Raw genomic sequence first — 17,090 nt, 5'->3', positions numbered from 1 at the left:
CTCTCCCTCAAACAAAAAGAAGACGGGAAAGAGGCGAAGGCACATTACCATCTTGTCCTGAGCTTTCCAGATACTCGGTCAGGTCACAGCCAAAGGCACTGGTGGCTCCCTTTCGTTTCAGCTTCTGCTTGGCACCCTTGTTCTTCATGAGTTAGTCCCAAAGAGGTTGCCCCTCCGTGCCCCCCTCCCCTCTGCCTGGCAGCGCGCCGAAGGTGGTCTCCGGGGTTAGATCCGCGGCTGCAGCGCGGCTCGGGGGCGCCGCATGGGCGTCCGGGGGAGCGCGGGCCCGGGGCAGCGCGCACGGACCCCGCGGCGCGGCGCGGAGCCTGCAGTCCGGGGCGCGCTCCTCCAGGGCCGCGGTGCCGGAGGCCGTGCGGAGCTGGCGGCTGCGGGCCGGCGCGCTCTGGGAGTGTCACTTCCTCGCTCGGAGTCCCCGGGACTTTCACAGGCTCCCGCGGTGTCTTCGGGCGTTTTCCTCCGGCGGGGAGGAAGGGCGAGCTCGGCTTTCCGCCTTTCCGGACGCCCCGGGCCGGACCCGAGCGCGGGGGGCGCGGGGGGCACGGGGGCCGAGCAGACGGCGCGGGCTGCGGGTCCCGTGCGCGGCGCCCGCTGCCTCGCCCTCAGACGGCTGCGGTAGGACGGGAGGCGAGCATCCTGTCTCTCTCGCCCGCCCTCGCGCCTTCCTTCTTTTCCTGTCTTACAAATCCTAGGATCATCCAGCTCAGGAAACGCTGGAAGGAAGTTAGCGAGGGAGGGGGGCGGAGGGTGGAAATTTTTGGCAGCTCCGTGCCCGTGCGAGCGCCGCGCGGAGGAAGTAGGTGGGTGGGTTGGGGAGCGCGCGGCGGGGGAGAGGACGCGCCGCTCGCGGGGCTGCGCCGCGACTCCCGAGGCGGCCGGGCGGCTGGGGGGACCGCCGCGCTCCGAGGGGGACCCGCCGCCCCGCCGCGGCCCCCGGAGGCCCCCGCGGCGCTGGGCAGAGGCGGGGGAGGCGCGGGCATCTGGACGGAGGGGGCGAGGTGGGACTGGAGGAAGCCCTGCCTGTGTACCCGCCCTGGCCGCATCTCTCGGACACCCCTGCCTCGGCGCCGCCTTCTGCACAAACCCTCAGGGAGCCACGGCAGACACAGCCGAGGAGCTGGACGGGGCGCCGTTGCCCGGGCCACTCTCACTCCCCTCCGGGCGCCCGGTACCCCCACCCCGGCCAGCGCCCCGGCCCCGTGGCGGGGGTAGCGGCTGTGGCGTGGTGACCGCTGCCCAGGAAATTAGAAATCGGGTCACAGACTCAAGCGCGCGCACACGCGCACAGCTCCTCACACACTCACTCACACACACACACACACACACACACGCACACAGCTCCTCACACACTCACTCACACACACACACACACACGCACACAGCTCCTCACACACTCACTCACACACACACACACACACGCACACAGCTCCTCACACACTCACTCACACACACACACACGCACACACGCACACAGCTCCTCACACACTCACTCACACACACACACACACGCGCACAGCTCCTCACACACTCACTCACACACACACACACACGCGCGCACAGCTCCTCACACACTCACACACACACACGCACACAGCTCCTCACACACTCACTCACACACACACGCACACAGCTCCTCACACACTCACTCACACACACACACACACGCGCACAGCTCCTCACACACTCACACACACACACACACCTCCTCACACACACACGCACACAGCTCCTCACACACTCACTCACACACACACACACACCTCCTCACACACACGCACACAGCTCCTCACACACACACACACACACCTCCTCACACACACACGCACACAGCTCCTCACACACACACACACACCTCCTCACACACACACACCTCCTCACACACACACACACACCTCCTCACACACACACACAGCTCCTCACACACACACAGCTCCTCACTCACACACAGCTCCTCACTCACACACACCTCACACACTCACACAGACACACACACACACTCACACAGACACACACTCACACTCACTCACACAGACACACACACACACTCACTCACACACAGGCACACACTCACACAGACACACACTCACACACAGGCACACACTCACACACTCACTTACACACTCACAAAGACACACTCACTCACACACACAGACACACACTCACACACTCACACACAGGCACACACACAGACACACACACAGGCACACACTCACACAGACACACACACACAGACACACACACTCACACACTCAGACACACACACTCACACTCACTCACACACAGGCTCACACTCACAGGCACACACTCACACAGACACACACACACTCACACAGACACACACACTCACACACAGGCACACACTCACACAGACACACACTCACACTCACTCACACACAGGCACACACTCACACACAGGCACTACTGCTTGGCTTTCGGCCTTTCTGGCCGCCCGGAGACGGTATGATGGGGGCAGGGGGGGGATCCAAGATTTAAGGTGACTGATATTGTAGCACCACGTGGAGAACACAGTCTCCCAGGTTGTTTCGTAAGTTGTCTCAAGTTTTCATGTTGTTTTCTTCCCCGGTTAGATTTGAAATTCCTTGACTTCTGTGTACTCAGCACACAGCAAGCACTCAGATTCTTGTGATTTAACCATCTGTGGTTTCGATGAAACTTCCTGTATAAAGTCAAATCCATATATAGACTTGAAGGGTAGGGACATTCATACAGCTCAGATTCCTGGAAAAAGCCTTGTGTGTAGTATTTTAGTTACTGGATACCTTTACAGTCACTTATCTCCCTGCGTATCACCAAGAGAGCTTATGAACGTCGACCCTTGACCTTACATCTTTGTCAGAGGTCACGGTTGATGCCTGCCTGCAGAATCTGGCCCACAGACGTGCTTGGTTTGGCACACGTCATGCTTTAAATTTTTAAAAAAATTAATTGCCAACATTAAAGAGTTAAGAGGTTCCACAAAGAAGAGCTGGATTTCTGGATTCTCTTGCAAAAATGCAAGACCTGGTAACACCGGAAGGGCATTCCCACATGGCAAGGACAGCTGATGCCAAGCCGTGTCAGCACCTTGGAGGCACCCTCCTCAGAGAGATGAGTCTTCCAGTCTCTCAGCCCCCTGTTGCACCTGCCTGGCCTCGGGAGCCACTTGAGTTTTAAGCCCAGTCTCTGTGTATGATGTCTCCTTCCTTCCATTTTCCATCTGTCTCTCGGTGACATCACCACATTACCCCAATCTTGGTGAGACATCTTCAAGTAACCACTGACTCATTTCTCTCTTTCCGCCCCCACCTCCAGGCTAGTCCTTCCCAGATCCATGTCCTTCAAAATGCTGCTTCTCTGGATTTCTTCCTTTCAAGGCCCAGTCTGAGAGATTGTTTACTCCTCGGTTGTCAGAATAGCTCCTAATGGGGTTCGCTGAGTCTGGTCTCTTCCTACTTTACCCACCCTGTGTACCAGAGGCCTGAGGAAGCTTCCTGCAGTATTGCTGCTGTTATGTGCCTGTTTTGCTCAAAACTCTTGATGATTCCCTGCTGCCAGCATAGCAATTTCTAAGCATTTTGTAAGCCACTTGGAGAACATTGGTAGCGTATTTAGGATAATGGCTTGTTTCTCCCTTTATTTATAGAAAAACATCTCCACATGAGACTATAATTATTACCATTAACATTTGTTTAGGAGTTTACTGTAGCAAAAGCTTTCATATTTGTTATTTTATCTGACTGACAGTGAATTTTATTACTATGGCAGCAAAAGAGAGAGGCTGAAGGGGTACTTTTTTCTGGGTCCAGGCCCCCAAGGCACAAATTATGGATAAATTGTCAAGCCTCGTGAATTACCTTTTAAAATCTTTAAAAGCATTCTTTTAACTTTTTATTTTGAAGTAATTTTAGCTTATAAAAATTTTGCAAAAAATACTCTAAGAATTCTCATATACCCTTCACTCAGCATTCCCAAATATTATTATCATAAATAACAAGACTACAATTATCAAAATTAGGTAATTCATATTGCCACAGTAATATTAACTAATCAACAGACTTTATTCAAATATGAATTAATTTTTAATTACATACAATTTTTACTAAATAATGGTCTTTCTCACAGTAAATAAACTGGTCTTTCACCAGTTAAGTATGGAAACAATCATTTACAAGAAATTCTCAAAACATTTCCCAGTATAGCATTAGCTATGTACCAGATCCCCTTAATCGCCATAAAAACCCAGCAGATGGAGGTTGTCACAAAACAGGGCAGTCTAGTAACCTGGACGCAGCCCCAAGATTCTTCTATGCTTTATTGAGGAGTCCCCAAAAGGACAGCCATGGAATTTTCAATCCGGAACAGCCTGAGACCTTTAGGTCCCTGCTTCACGATCAGTTGGATTCAAGTTATTTAGGGTTCAGGGTTGAGGTAACACTGAGCACTGGGCAAGGCACCCATTATGCCTGGGCCCACTGAACAAACCTTTCTCTTTTCTTTTCAAAAAATGTGTTTTTATTGATTTCAGAGAGAGGAAGGGGGAAGGAGAGAGAGACAGAAACATCAATGATGAGAGAGTCATTGATCGGCTGCCTCCTGCATGCTCCCCACTGGGGATTGAGCCCACAATCCGGGCACCTGCCCTTACCAGGTATCGAACCGTGATCTCCTGGATCCATGTTCAGCCTCTGAGCCATGCCTGGTCTGTCAGATTATCATGGTTTAAAAAGCACTTCTCTCACGTGGAGCTCATGCAAATGAGTTCTGTCATTGCCTGTGATTTATCCTACCTGCAGCTGTTTAAGGCCTATCGTAGTGTGTCCTCTGCTTCCTTCACTCACAGAGGATGGTCGCAATCTTCTCTGCACTAAATAAATAGATACAGAAAACAGAGTGAGTATTGGGAGATTTTAATGTCACCTGTGATCTAGCCTTTTCTTTTACCCAGTTTGTCCATAAGGTTAGTAATCAGAAATTTTAGAGTAGTCTCCTCTTCTAGTGCCTAATTAAATATGCATATAGTTCCTTGTCCATGGACTGTGATTAATCTGTTCTGAATTTAGCTCATCTCCCTGCTGGGCACATTTTCTCTCCCCCTTTCCTCTCCCCCTTCTTCCAGTTTAAAGATGCTAGTTTGTCACTGATTGTTGGGTGTTATGGGATGAATTCTGCCTCCCCATTCATATGTTGAAGCCCTAACCCCCAGTACCTCAGAATCTGACTGTATTTTGAGATAAGACCCTTAAAGAGGCGACTGAGTTAAAATGAGGCTATTAGAATGGGCCCTAATCCAATCTGGTGCCCAGGTGAGGAGATTAGGACACTGAGGAACACCAGGGATGTGTCCCACAGAGAAAAGACCCTGGCAAGACACAGCAAGAAGGTGGCCACCATCCAGGCCAGGAGAGAAGCCTCAGGAGCAACCAAACCTCCCGACACCTGGATCTTGGACTTCCAGCCTCCAAAACTGTGAGAAAATAAAGTTCTATTGTTTCAGCCACCCTGTCTATGGTATTTTGTTATGGCAGCTCTAGCAGACTAATATACTGGGTGAGACTCCTCTATGAACGAGGCCTTGTGCCCCTGTCCCCCCAACCCAGCACCAGCACCATGAGGGTCTGAAGCCAATAGGGAATGAGAATGGCTTGCGTGAAAGGGCTTCTAGAAAGTCGCTCGTCGCACACTCCATTATCACATTTCCCAGATTTAGGTTATGCTGCAAATTGTTGCCTCTAAGTGTCTAAATGAGGTTGAATAAGCGTTCTTGGTGGGGTTGGGAGAGGTTCACATTACCAACCTCTAATCAAACAGAACAGAGTAGAGAAGAGGTGAACTTGATGGGAGAGAAGGAACGAGAACCAGAATCAGCCTCCCAGTCCTAGAAGCCGGGAAAATGGTCAGCCTGCTGGCGGGGCATCCCGAAACGTGCCAGCGGACCCTTCATTGCTCCACCACCTCTGCAACCATGAAAGCCAGTTTTGCTCCCAAATATGCATCTGAGAGCAAGCAGGTGCCGTGATAGGAATGCAGGAGGAGGAGGGGGGCCTTAGAGGGTCTCACTGCCAGCGTAAAAATTGAAGAACAGACATAGTTATTATTATAAATTACATTCTCTCTTTTTCTGTCTCTCTCTCTCTCTTAAGCGGTGTGTATTTTAGTTTCTGTTCAGTTCCTTGGGTTGCAAAACTGCATTACTCAGGGGAGGGGAAGGAACATTGGGAAACACGAATTTATAGCCTCATATCCCCAGCTGAGAATGTGGCCCGGTTGCTTCAACATCAACTGGGCATTTGGGAGTAGAAAGGGCAGAAGGCGAAGGAGTAGGAAGAAAGAAAAAGACTTGGTTACAAAACACGAAGTCTTAGTAACTTTTTAAAAGAAATGGCATTGATCAGTGCCCCTTCCTGCTAACTCAGACTTTCATTTAAATACTAATATAGAGACAGTAGAGTCCAAGTTCACTCCGAGTTTATAAGATTGGGGCTGGGAAGGGTAAACACTATTTTTTAAAGGTAAAACATACTTTTCTATACTTCAAGGGCTGTATCAGAGCTTTTAGGAGGAAATGCCCTTTGATGGTGTAAAATGCAGAACTGGAGAGAAGTTGAGAGGTTGGGATTAGAGATTTGATAAAACACCTCCCCACAGTGTTTGAAATTATTTGACAAATACACTCTCTTCGCTTATATTTTAGTTTTACTCTAATTCCTTTGCACCGAATGTTGTTTAAAAACAAGAGGTTTGGAGATGGTTTGTGTTCCGCAGAGCGTTTTAAAAAATGTGATGACATTTGACCCATATAGCACAGGGTAGCATTAAATGAGTCTTCAGTGTTTCAGAAACGGCACAGGAACCAGGCAGCACAAGACCCCCTTGTCCCAATCCACCTCGGGCCCTGGATGCTGCCAAATAGCAGCGGGGAGCTTCCTTCCTAGAGTCACATGCGGAGAAGACACTTCACAAGGCCAGAGGGAGAGCCAAGTGCCCTCTGAATCATTATTGTACTGACATCCAAATCTGCCCAAGCCTTCAAGTCTGAACTTGGATCCATTGTCTGGAGGCCTCTATTCAGTGGCTCTGGGGAAGGATGCCAGGGCTGTTCCTGTAGGTGGCAGTCCCCAGAGGCCTGGCTGAGTCTGCCCTGAGGACCTAGAAGCAGGTCCTGGGGCACTCTCAGCAGCTGGGCTTAGTATCACTCCTCTTACTCCCTGCTCTGTCTTTGGTGTTGCCAAGCTGAACAGAGACTTTGGGGAGAAAAACTGGAATTCCTCATAGAATTCGGGAGTCCTCCAGATAGGGGATGACTTGGATGCTGACTGACTTCCATTATCTTGTTGTTTTGTTTATTCTGTTTCACTGCTCCTTACTCCTCTGCTTCCCGCCTTTACTCTATTCATCACCCCTTTGGGCATGTTGCCTTTTTAAAAAGAAGCAGAGAGGCAGTTCTGAGCTCCAGCTGTCTGCCCCGTGGTCTCCGAATGCTGCAGCAAGTGACTTTCTTGGGTGGGTGGGGATCTGTCCCCGCCCCGTTCATTGTGTTCCAGGGTTTCCTGTGCATTGCCTGTAACCCTTTACCAATCTGCCAGGCGCCTTTTAACACAAAAGGGAGGAGATGAGGGAAGTACTGAGGAAAAACATCCCTATAAATAGCCCTCTTGAACAAAATTGTTTTCCCAATACACAGTTGTTGTTAGGCCTTGATGCCCCGTAATCTACCTCCGCACTCTCCTCTCCGCCCACTCCAGCCTTCCTCAACATGCCTGCTGTTCCTACTCAGTCTGCCCTGAGATGGAAAAGCTTCATATCCCCACAGACCCCTCACCAGCTTTGGACACACTGGAATTAGGGTGACCTGGGTTCAATGTTTGCTTCTACCATTTACTTGCCCCATGGACTTAGTTGGAGAAATTACTTAGCCTCTCTGAGCCTCACTTACCCTGGTAAAATCAAAGTGCAAATACCTACTTTGTAGGGTTGTTGTGAAGATTAAATAAGATAGGGAAAATGCCCCGCACTTCTGTTACCAATTCAAGTTTTGTGTACCCAACATTTCAAAAGAAGCCAATATTCAAAAGGTCATTTTGGGGTAAGGAAAAGTTTATTGACAGAGAAGGTGCAAACTGGAGAAAATTGGGGGGAACTTAGAGCTTCCTCAAATCCATCTTAAGAGAGACCAGAATTCAGGCTTCTTTTATGTCCAGGGAAGAGAGAATGGGCAGAGCAAGAGGTGTGTGATAACTAACTGTAGACATCTAGGCACCAATAGGAGAGCCCAAAAGTAGGAAATCTCTAAATCTCTTTGTGTCCCCACCCTCCAACCCCCCTCATTTGAGTCCAGTCTTGAGGCGCCTATAAATCTTGGCCAAAATCTCAAGCCTCAAGCAGAATTCTAGTAATTAGTATATCTATAGCAGGAGTTACTGGCCTGAAGGCCACTGGAGAAATGAAGGCTAGATTTAAGATAGAGTCAGAAAGGTCAAGCATTTCACTGTGTTACACTTTACCTGAACCTAGATCCCAGCTCAGTACATAAAAGAGAATGATTTTAATTTTCTCACTGACCAATGCTTTTGTTTCCTCCATCATTATTCAATTTTGGGGGGTCTTTTACCCATTTCCCCATCCTGGTCCCTTGTTCTATATAAAACACATTTATAAGACTTTAAGCTTATTTTATTTTCATTTATTTATTTATATCATTCCTAGTTCTGACTTGGTTTGGAATGATTTACTTTATATTTAAGTGCTTAGAACTTAGGAAACTTTTCAGAAAGGGTAAGGTTGCCTCTTTTTCCAAAAAAAAAAAAAAAAAAAAAAATTGATTTCAGAGAGAGGACGGGAGAGGGAGAGATAGAAACATCAATGATGAGAGAGTCATTGATCGGCTGCCTCCTGCACACTCCCCGTTGGAGATCAAGCCCAAAACCCAGGCATGTGCCCTAACCTGGAATCAAACCACGATCTCCTGGATCATAGGTCAATGCTCAACTACTGAGCCACGCCAGCCAGGCTAAGATTGCCTCTTGCAAAACAGTTTTTTAACAGGGAAGTTACATTGCCTTTGGTGGGCTATTTGGCTAGCGGTTCTGATTGGGGTTCACACTTTTCTTACATCTCTGGTTTCCCTGAGACCTATTTTTATTCTTATCTTAAAAACTCAGTATGCAGAAATTAGTTTGAGAACAAGAGTTATAATAGGTTGTAGATATGTGCCCCTTAATATATAATTATACCCCTAAAATTTGTGAATATTTTTAAGTTGGATAATATATTCCTGTTGCTTTTCATTATACCTTTTGTTACCAGACAGCCTCTGAGTATGAGGGTGGGGCTGTCTCCTTCTCAACTCTTGTTAATCTCACAAAGATTTCAGATGAGTGACAGACGGCAGTGTCTTGAAGCAAAGCAAACAATTTTATTTAAAATACACTTGGCATTAAGTACAAGCAGGCAACTCAGCTAGTCTGAGCACGCTGCCTAGTGGGGCTCAAGGGATTTTATACCTTTCTCCCTATAGGTTTCAAAGTTTCCCTGCTGAATTTCTTAAGTAGCAGACTAGGTTTCAAAGTGTGCTTCTACATTGTTGCAGCTTATATATACTTTGGTCGTCTTGTTTGGCAAGTCCTAAGAGGGTTGACTTCTTTATTTAGTGGGTGAGATAAAACTCACCCTTCTTTCCACCTTTCCCCCTTTCCTGCTCTAACATCCCCCAAGTGATATTTGTCTTTGGGTTTAGCTGGCATAAATGGCAATAATTGGGTTTTTGCTCTCTATTTTCCCAGGCCAGGGTGATTTAAGATATGTATACTCTGGTTAGGGGAAACAGGTATTAACCATTTGTTCTCAAGTGTCTTTGGTTGGGGTAGATAAGATCTTGCAATTCACAAGCTGGCTACAAGCTGCCCAAGCTCTTTTGCCTTGTTTAATTTTTTTGTCTCAGTTTCCCATTTTCACTGGCCCAGGAATTTTCTTAGCTTTTTACTTTCCTGCCACACTTTTGGATATATGTTTCAAGTTTGTGGGGGTTGGTGGCGATAAAGACATGGTACCAGACGTAATAAAAATTACCTTTGAAAAATCTTATGCCTACTTCAGGAATCATTCTGCTTTATAAAATTTTCAATACACACATATTTAATTCTTCATACTGATCCTTAAAGAAGTTAGTCAAATGCATACAAATCTCATTTACTTGCTCAGTTTTTCAAAATAAGGAGTGTGTATATGTGTGAGTGTGTGTGTGTGTAGGTGGGTATATCTATCCACCTCACACTGATTTGATTTCATGGGAAGTCCTCTCTGATTTCTTGGGACCTGAGTATTTAGAGCAGCCATAGGTTTCTGCTCTAATTCTTGGTATTTAGAAGTACCTCTTCAGTTGGGTATCTGCCTAGGGATGTTTTAAAACCTTTCAGATTAACATGTATATGCCTGGATTTACTCTCAAAAATGATCCTCCCCAAAACCCCACATTTCCCAGACGATCCTGATTTCAACATTCTACTCTATTGTTAAACCAGATGCCAAGTATGTGTCCTGATTTTCGCTTTAGAAAATATGGCCAATGTTATGAGTTTAATGTGTTTCCCCTAAATTCATTGTGGAAGTTTTAACCGCCCAGCACTTCTGAGTGTGACCTTTCTTTGGAAATAGGTTGGTTGTGATGTGATTAATTTAAGATGTGGTCAAACTGGAGTAGGTCAAGTCCCTGATCCAATAATACTAGTGTCCTTATAAAAGGCAGAAATTCAGTAGATTTGCACACAGGGAGAATGCCGTGAGAAGAGAAGGCAGAGGATGGAGTGATGCTTCTATAAATGAAGGAATGCCAAGGATTTCCAGGAAACCACCAGAAGCTAGGAGAGAGGCATGGGACAAATTCTTCCTCACAACCCTTAGAAGGAACCAACCCTGTCAACACCTCGATCTTGACTTCTAGGATCCAAGATTGCCAGAGAATTTATTTCTGTTGGTTAAGCCACCCAGTTTGTGGTACTTTGTTATGGCAGCCCTAGGCAACGAAGTAGCCAATATATTTAAGGAGCAGAGCTAGCCCTCAGTGCTGCACTGGAACCTATTAGTCTAATGATCAAATTAGTAACAGTCTAAGCGATCTCAGAAGTCGTCTCTGGGTAGAGCCCCTAGAAAATATCTGTATCTGTAGCTGCCACTGGCATTAAGCAGTTTTATACAATGAATGTTCATTTCAGTAGAGAGCTCCAGTGGAGGTCAAATTATAAAAACAGCTAGGGATTCGCCTGATTGTAGAGGATGGTGGGCTATGCGATGTTGGGGGTACTCCTTCTCACATACTTCAATGTTTTGAAACACCAGAAAAAGGAAGCTCTGTGGGGTCACTGCAGCAGCAGCTCTGAGAGGAGTCCTCTGGCTCTGGTCCCTTGTTCCTCCATCTCTCCCCACACCTCTGCAAGGGCTTCAGTGTAGAAGTTATATCCCTTCTATATCCCAGGACCTGAAGGCTAGAATTTTTAAGAGTCTGCGAAGTCTGGCTATTTGTACTCAGCATTTATCCGTTGATTCTGTCAATCAGATTTACCTCTAACATGTCAGACACTGGGTTTGGTGCTGAGGACACTAAGTTGGAAAGACACACCCCATGCCCTCATGAAGTGCTCCCTCTAGTGGCAAGAGAGCCAGGAACACTGGCAACTGCCATATCATGAGATAAACAGCATGGTGGGAGCATTGAAGTCGGAGCTCCCAATTGCCTGGCAAAGTCGGAGACGGCATCTTAGAGAGGTGGCCATGCTGGAGACTTGAAGAGTAACTAGTTGCTCCTGCAGATAATAAGAGAGAAGACTTTCAGAATAGAAAGGAGAGCATTTCTAGAGACACAGAGCTGTGTGAGCCCAGCACTTGTTCAAGGAATGGAAAGCAAGAGAAAGTGTTGGACGTGGAAGAGATAGATGGCATATCTAGCTTGTGCTAGTCTTGACCCTCTTGTGGGGAGCCACTGGAGAATTTTTAGCAGGGCAGTGTCAGCTAAGTCTGGCAGTGATGTGGGGTCGGGGGGAGGCTGCAAAAGTAGGGGAAAGGACACTGGCATCTCCCCTCGCTCCTTCTCGCCCTAGGCGAGAGGTAGAAATGCATCCTGTTTAATGCCTAACTTCTGGAGTTAAACTACTTGGGGTCAAATCCTGGCCTGTCACTTCTTTAGTTCCACAATGAATTTGATTTGAAGCCTGAGTATAAAATCTATTGGGCTAGTAAGAGAATTTAATTTTTCTGCATGAATACTATGCCTTGCATGGAAAATAAGTCACAGTCGATTTTAGAAACTGTGGAGCTCTAAGCTTAGCCTGTATCCCTAGAAATTATTTGTAAGATGATCATCACAGAGTTCATTTGCATACTCCTTAAACTGTATATAATATCTTGGCCTGACAGGAATTTGGCTTCAATTATTAAAATGCCCAGCAGGGGTATCCCAGTAATCATCAACATTTGAGATGCGGGTTTGCCATCTAGTGGGCATCTTTGAATGTGTATGCATTACAGACGCACATACAATGCACATACGCATGCACAGTTTCCATCAATGGCTCTTAATCTTTCTCCCCCATCCTCAGCACCTAAAGGCCCATCGATATCTTGGACACATCGCTGCTTGTAAAAGTGTCCTAGTTTATATGTCTCAGGAGTATTAGCATGCTTTGTGATGTGTGTGCTTTCACACACAGCGAGGGATAATAGGACCCCATGAAGGGTTCTTTCAAACTGCGTGAACTCCTGCACACCTGCTGTCTTGCTCCCATCAGGGAATTACTGATCGCGAAAAGAAGGTAGAAAGACATATCGCCACCATAGAGGCATAGTGTCCCTAGCAGATACTTAACAAACCATTGTTTCTTTCCTTGTCTTCTCCCCAGTCTCTCCCATGAAAGCCGCATTCCAAATTACAGTTCAACAGTTCAATGTGCATTTGGTGTGTGAAACATCATTCTATGTGTGAAGCCCTTGGCTCAGCAAATACAATGATGAATAAACTTGGCTTCTATGTTACGATGCTTGCAGTAGAGAAACTTCCAGCTTTGAAACTAAATTCCAGCAGGTTATGTCTCAAGCGTTTGTTTGGGGTGGAGTTTTTGGAAATTAGAATTTGATTTTCTTTTAGGAATAACATGACAATAATGCTAGTTCCCCAGACTAAGCACACAGCCCCTGTGGGAAGGGATGAAACGGACATCAGGGGAGGCTTGATTTATATTTGGACAGGTAGAGACTTAGAAGCCAATAGGCCCAGGAAGGGGAGTGAGAGGAGCGGGGTGTGCTTTGTGGAAGTTTGGAGAGAAGGAGGACAGCCATCTGGGAGCTGCTGTCATGTGTGAGATATTGAGAGAGGGTCAGGGACAGAAGATTTTAAGAGGTTTTGCTACGTATTATGAGTGGAATCCCCCTTTGATGTTTTCATGGCACTGCAGTAAAGATTTAAATTGCCTCTCTGTTATTTTTGGATGTGGGTTAGTGTTTCCTTGGAAAATAAGACTGTACAGAGACCGGCTGTGGGAAGTGGCTTAGCTTTATCTGGAAAACATAAATGTGTAGACCATAAAACTTTAAAAATAGATATATTTTCCTCATATGCCTTACACCTAAAGTTAAACAAAACCAAAGGATAAAACTGTATAAGGAATACCTATTACGAAAGTAATACCTGCACTTGGTTAAAAAATTCAAAAGGTATAGAATGGAATTAAGTGGAAAAAGATTCCCGCTTTATTCCTTAAACTTCTCCCTCACCCTCATGTCTTACCACCCAAAGGTAATCACCTTCTGAGTGTGTCTTTAATTCTTTTGGTGTTAGTGCTGTAATTGTAAATGCTGTGCATATGCCACTGTTTCCTGATTTATCTAAAGTCATGCGTCAGTTGGCAGCGGGGACGTGTTCTGAGAAAGCATCGCCGTGCAGACGCTGTGACGTGCACTTACACCGACCTAGACGGTGCGGCTCACTGCACACCTAGGCCGTATATTGCTCCTTGGCTACGAGCCCGCACAGCATGTTACTGTACTGAATACTGAAGGCAGTTATAACACAGTGGCAAGTATCTGTGTATCTAAACAAAAAAAAGGTACAGTAAAATATGGCATAAAAAAAAAGATAAAAAACGGTACACTTGTACAGGTACCTGTTTATGTACCACCACGAACGGAGCTTGCAGGACTGGGAGTTGCTCTGGGTGAGTCAGTGGTTGAGTGCAGAATGAACGTGAAGGCCTAGGATATCACTGTACGCTACTATAGGCTTTATAAACATTGCACACTTAGGCTACACTAAATTTCTAAACACGAGGTTAAATCTTGCTCAAGAGGAAGTGCTGCAATCAAGAGATATGGTGAACAAGAGATGTATGAGGTTGCCGCCAGTGTAACATGGATACTGTTTTACAGTGAACATGTTTAATCAGTAGAAAGAGGACATTCTAAAATAACAATAAATAGTATAGCATGGTATAGTAAATACATAAACCGGTAGCATAGTCGTTTATTATCATTACCAAGTATTAAGCACCATACATACTTGTACGTGCTGTATTTTTTTTTAAATCTTCACCTGAGGATATGCTCATTGCTTTCAGAGAGGAGGGAAGAGGGAAGGGGGTGGGGGAGGGGAAAGTGAACCATCAATGTAAGAAACACGATCGGTCACGTTCTTTAAGTGCCCCAACCGGGGATTGAATCTGCAACTAGGTATGTGCCCTGACCGGGAATCAAACCAGAAACCTTGCGGTACAGGGGTCGATGCTACAACCAACAGAGCCACACAGACCAGGGCTGCGCTGTACTTTTATGATTGGGAGCACAGTAGATTTGTTTACACCAGCATCACCACAAGCCTGAGTAAAGCCTTCGGCTGCAACGTCACTAGGCAGTTGGAACTGTAAATTCTGATATGTTTTCATTTTTATGCAGTTCAAAATACTTGCCAATTTCTCTTTTGATTTCTTCTTCGATTTCCCAGTTATTTAGAATAGCGTTGTTTAGTTTTCAAATACTTGGGGATTTCCCAAGGATCTTTTGTTTATTAATTTCTAATTTGATTCCTCTGTGGTCAGAGAACATGCTTTGTTGTGACTTGACACCTTTGAATTATATTGAGTCTTGTTCTATAACCCAGAATACTTCTCTGTGCACTAGAGACAAATGTGTTATTGGGTAGAGAGTTCTATAAGCGTCAATCAGGTCAGATAGCTAACAGTGTTGTTCAAATCATATATCCTTATTGGCTTTTTTTTTCATATTTGGTCTAGCAATTATTGAGAGAGGAGTGTTGGAATCTCTGACTATAATTGTAAATTTATCTATTTCTTGTGCAGTTCTACCAGTTTTCCCTTTATGTATTTTGAAATATTGTTATTAGGTTCATAAATGTTAGGATTGTTATTTCCTCTTGATGAACTGACCCCTTTATCCTTATAATGTTAAAATGACCTTCTTTATTCCTAATCATATTATTTACTCAAATTTTAAAAAAATAATAGTTTATTAATTGTTAGAGAGAGAGGAAGGGAAAGGGGGAAGAGAGAGAGAGAGAAATACCTATGTGAGAGCACAACATCAATTGGCTGCCTTCAACTCCCCACCCCCACCCCCACCCCCACCTCAGGGATCAAGAGCCTGCAACCCAGGCATGTGCCCTTGCCTGGAAATCAAGCCAGCAGCCTCCTGGTGCACAGGATGACACCCAACCAACTCAGCCACATTGGCCAAGGCTACTCTGATTTTTTAAGAAATACGTTTTTTTGATTTTAGAGAGAGGAAGGGAGAGGGAGAGAGAGATAGAAACATCAATGATGAAATAGAGTCATCAACTATCAGTTGCCTCCTGCAAGCCCCCTACTGGGGACTGAGCCGGAAACGCGGGCATGTGCCCTGACTGGTAACTGAACTGTGACCTCCAGGTTCATGGGTTGATGCTCAACCACTGAGCTACGCCTGCCAGACAAGGTTACTCTGATTTTAAAGTAGCTAATCTTTTTTTTTTAAACTAGTATTCATATAGTATATCTATCTTCATTTTTCACTTTTAACCTATTTGTTATATCATTTTATATTTAAAATGCACTTTTTATAGGCAGCATATAGTTGGGTCTTGCTTTTTATGCAATCTGACAATCTCTGCCTTGTAATCAGGGTGTTTATACCACTTACATTTAATGTGATTATTAACGTGGTTAGGTCTGACCAATCTTGTTATTTGTTTTCCATTTGTTTTCTAGCTTCCCCACTTTCTGCTTTTATACATTCTTTTGGACTAAATGAATTTCTTTTTGTTTGTTAATCTTCACCCAAGGATATTTTTTCCATTGATTTAGAGAGCAGAAAGGGTGGAGGGAGGGGGAGAGAGACAGAAACTTCAATGTGAGAGAGACACATGGATTGGTTGCCTCCTGAATATACCCCAACCAGAGTCTGGGATCAAACCAGGTATGTGTCCTTGACTGGGAATGAAACCCTTGACTCTTTGGTGTGTGGGCTGACGTTCTAACCACTGAGCCATAGCAGCCAAGGCTTGAATTTCTTTTTTGATTTGATTTTATCTCCTTTGCTTCTAGCTATAATTTTTTATTTTGTTTTAGCGATTGCTAAGAGTTTATGGTATACATATTTATCTATCACAGTCTACCTTAAAGTGATATCATACCACTTCATGTGTAGTGTAAGAACCTTATAATAGAATACTTTCATTTATCCCCTTCTCACCTATATGCTATTGCTATCATGTATTTTATTTTTCATCTCTAAAAGTTCAATTTGGGTCTTTCTTTACATCTTTCATGTCTCTAACATTTTAATATATGTAATACCACTATAGTAACTGTCTTAATGTTCTTCTCTGTTATTTGTAACATCTATGTCAGTTCCTGGCCACTTTTGACTGATTATTTGTCAGTTGTGTTTTCCTGCTTCTTTGTACACCTGGTAACCTTTGTTTGGATGCCAGACATTGTGAACTTTACCTTGTTGGGTGCTGGATATTTTTGTAGCTCTATAAATCTTCTTGAACTGATTCTGGGAGGCACTTAAGTTCTCTTGGGTCTTGTTTTTACAAT

At 45.3% G+C, this 17,090-nt stretch overlaps 1 protein-coding gene across 2 annotated transcripts in view; it reads right to left on the bottom strand.

Moving 5' to 3' along the window:
- Positions 1 to 296, bottom strand: part of ARHGAP31 (Rho GTPase activating protein 31) — a 91,618-nt gene extending 91,322 nt beyond the window's left edge. For both annotated transcript variants that reach the window (XM_016199891.2, XM_087818175.1), the window contains exon 1: positions 49 to 296. In XM_016199891.2, the coding sequence (XP_016055377.2) occupies positions 49 to 148 (100 nt within the window). In that variant the 5' untranslated portion in view covers positions 149 to 296. The remainder of the gene's footprint in view (positions 1 to 48) is intronic.
- Positions 297 to 17,090: the final 16,794 nt, after the last annotated feature.

This window comes from Miniopterus natalensis, chromosome 6 (genome assembly GCF_054644295.1).
Source record: "Miniopterus natalensis isolate mMinNat1 chromosome 6, mMinNat1.hap1, whole genome shotgun sequence".
In the NCBI taxonomy this organism is placed as follows: Eukaryota; Metazoa; Chordata; class Mammalia; order Chiroptera; family Miniopteridae; genus Miniopterus; species Miniopterus natalensis.
This window is presented reverse-complemented; position numbering and strand designations above follow the sequence as displayed.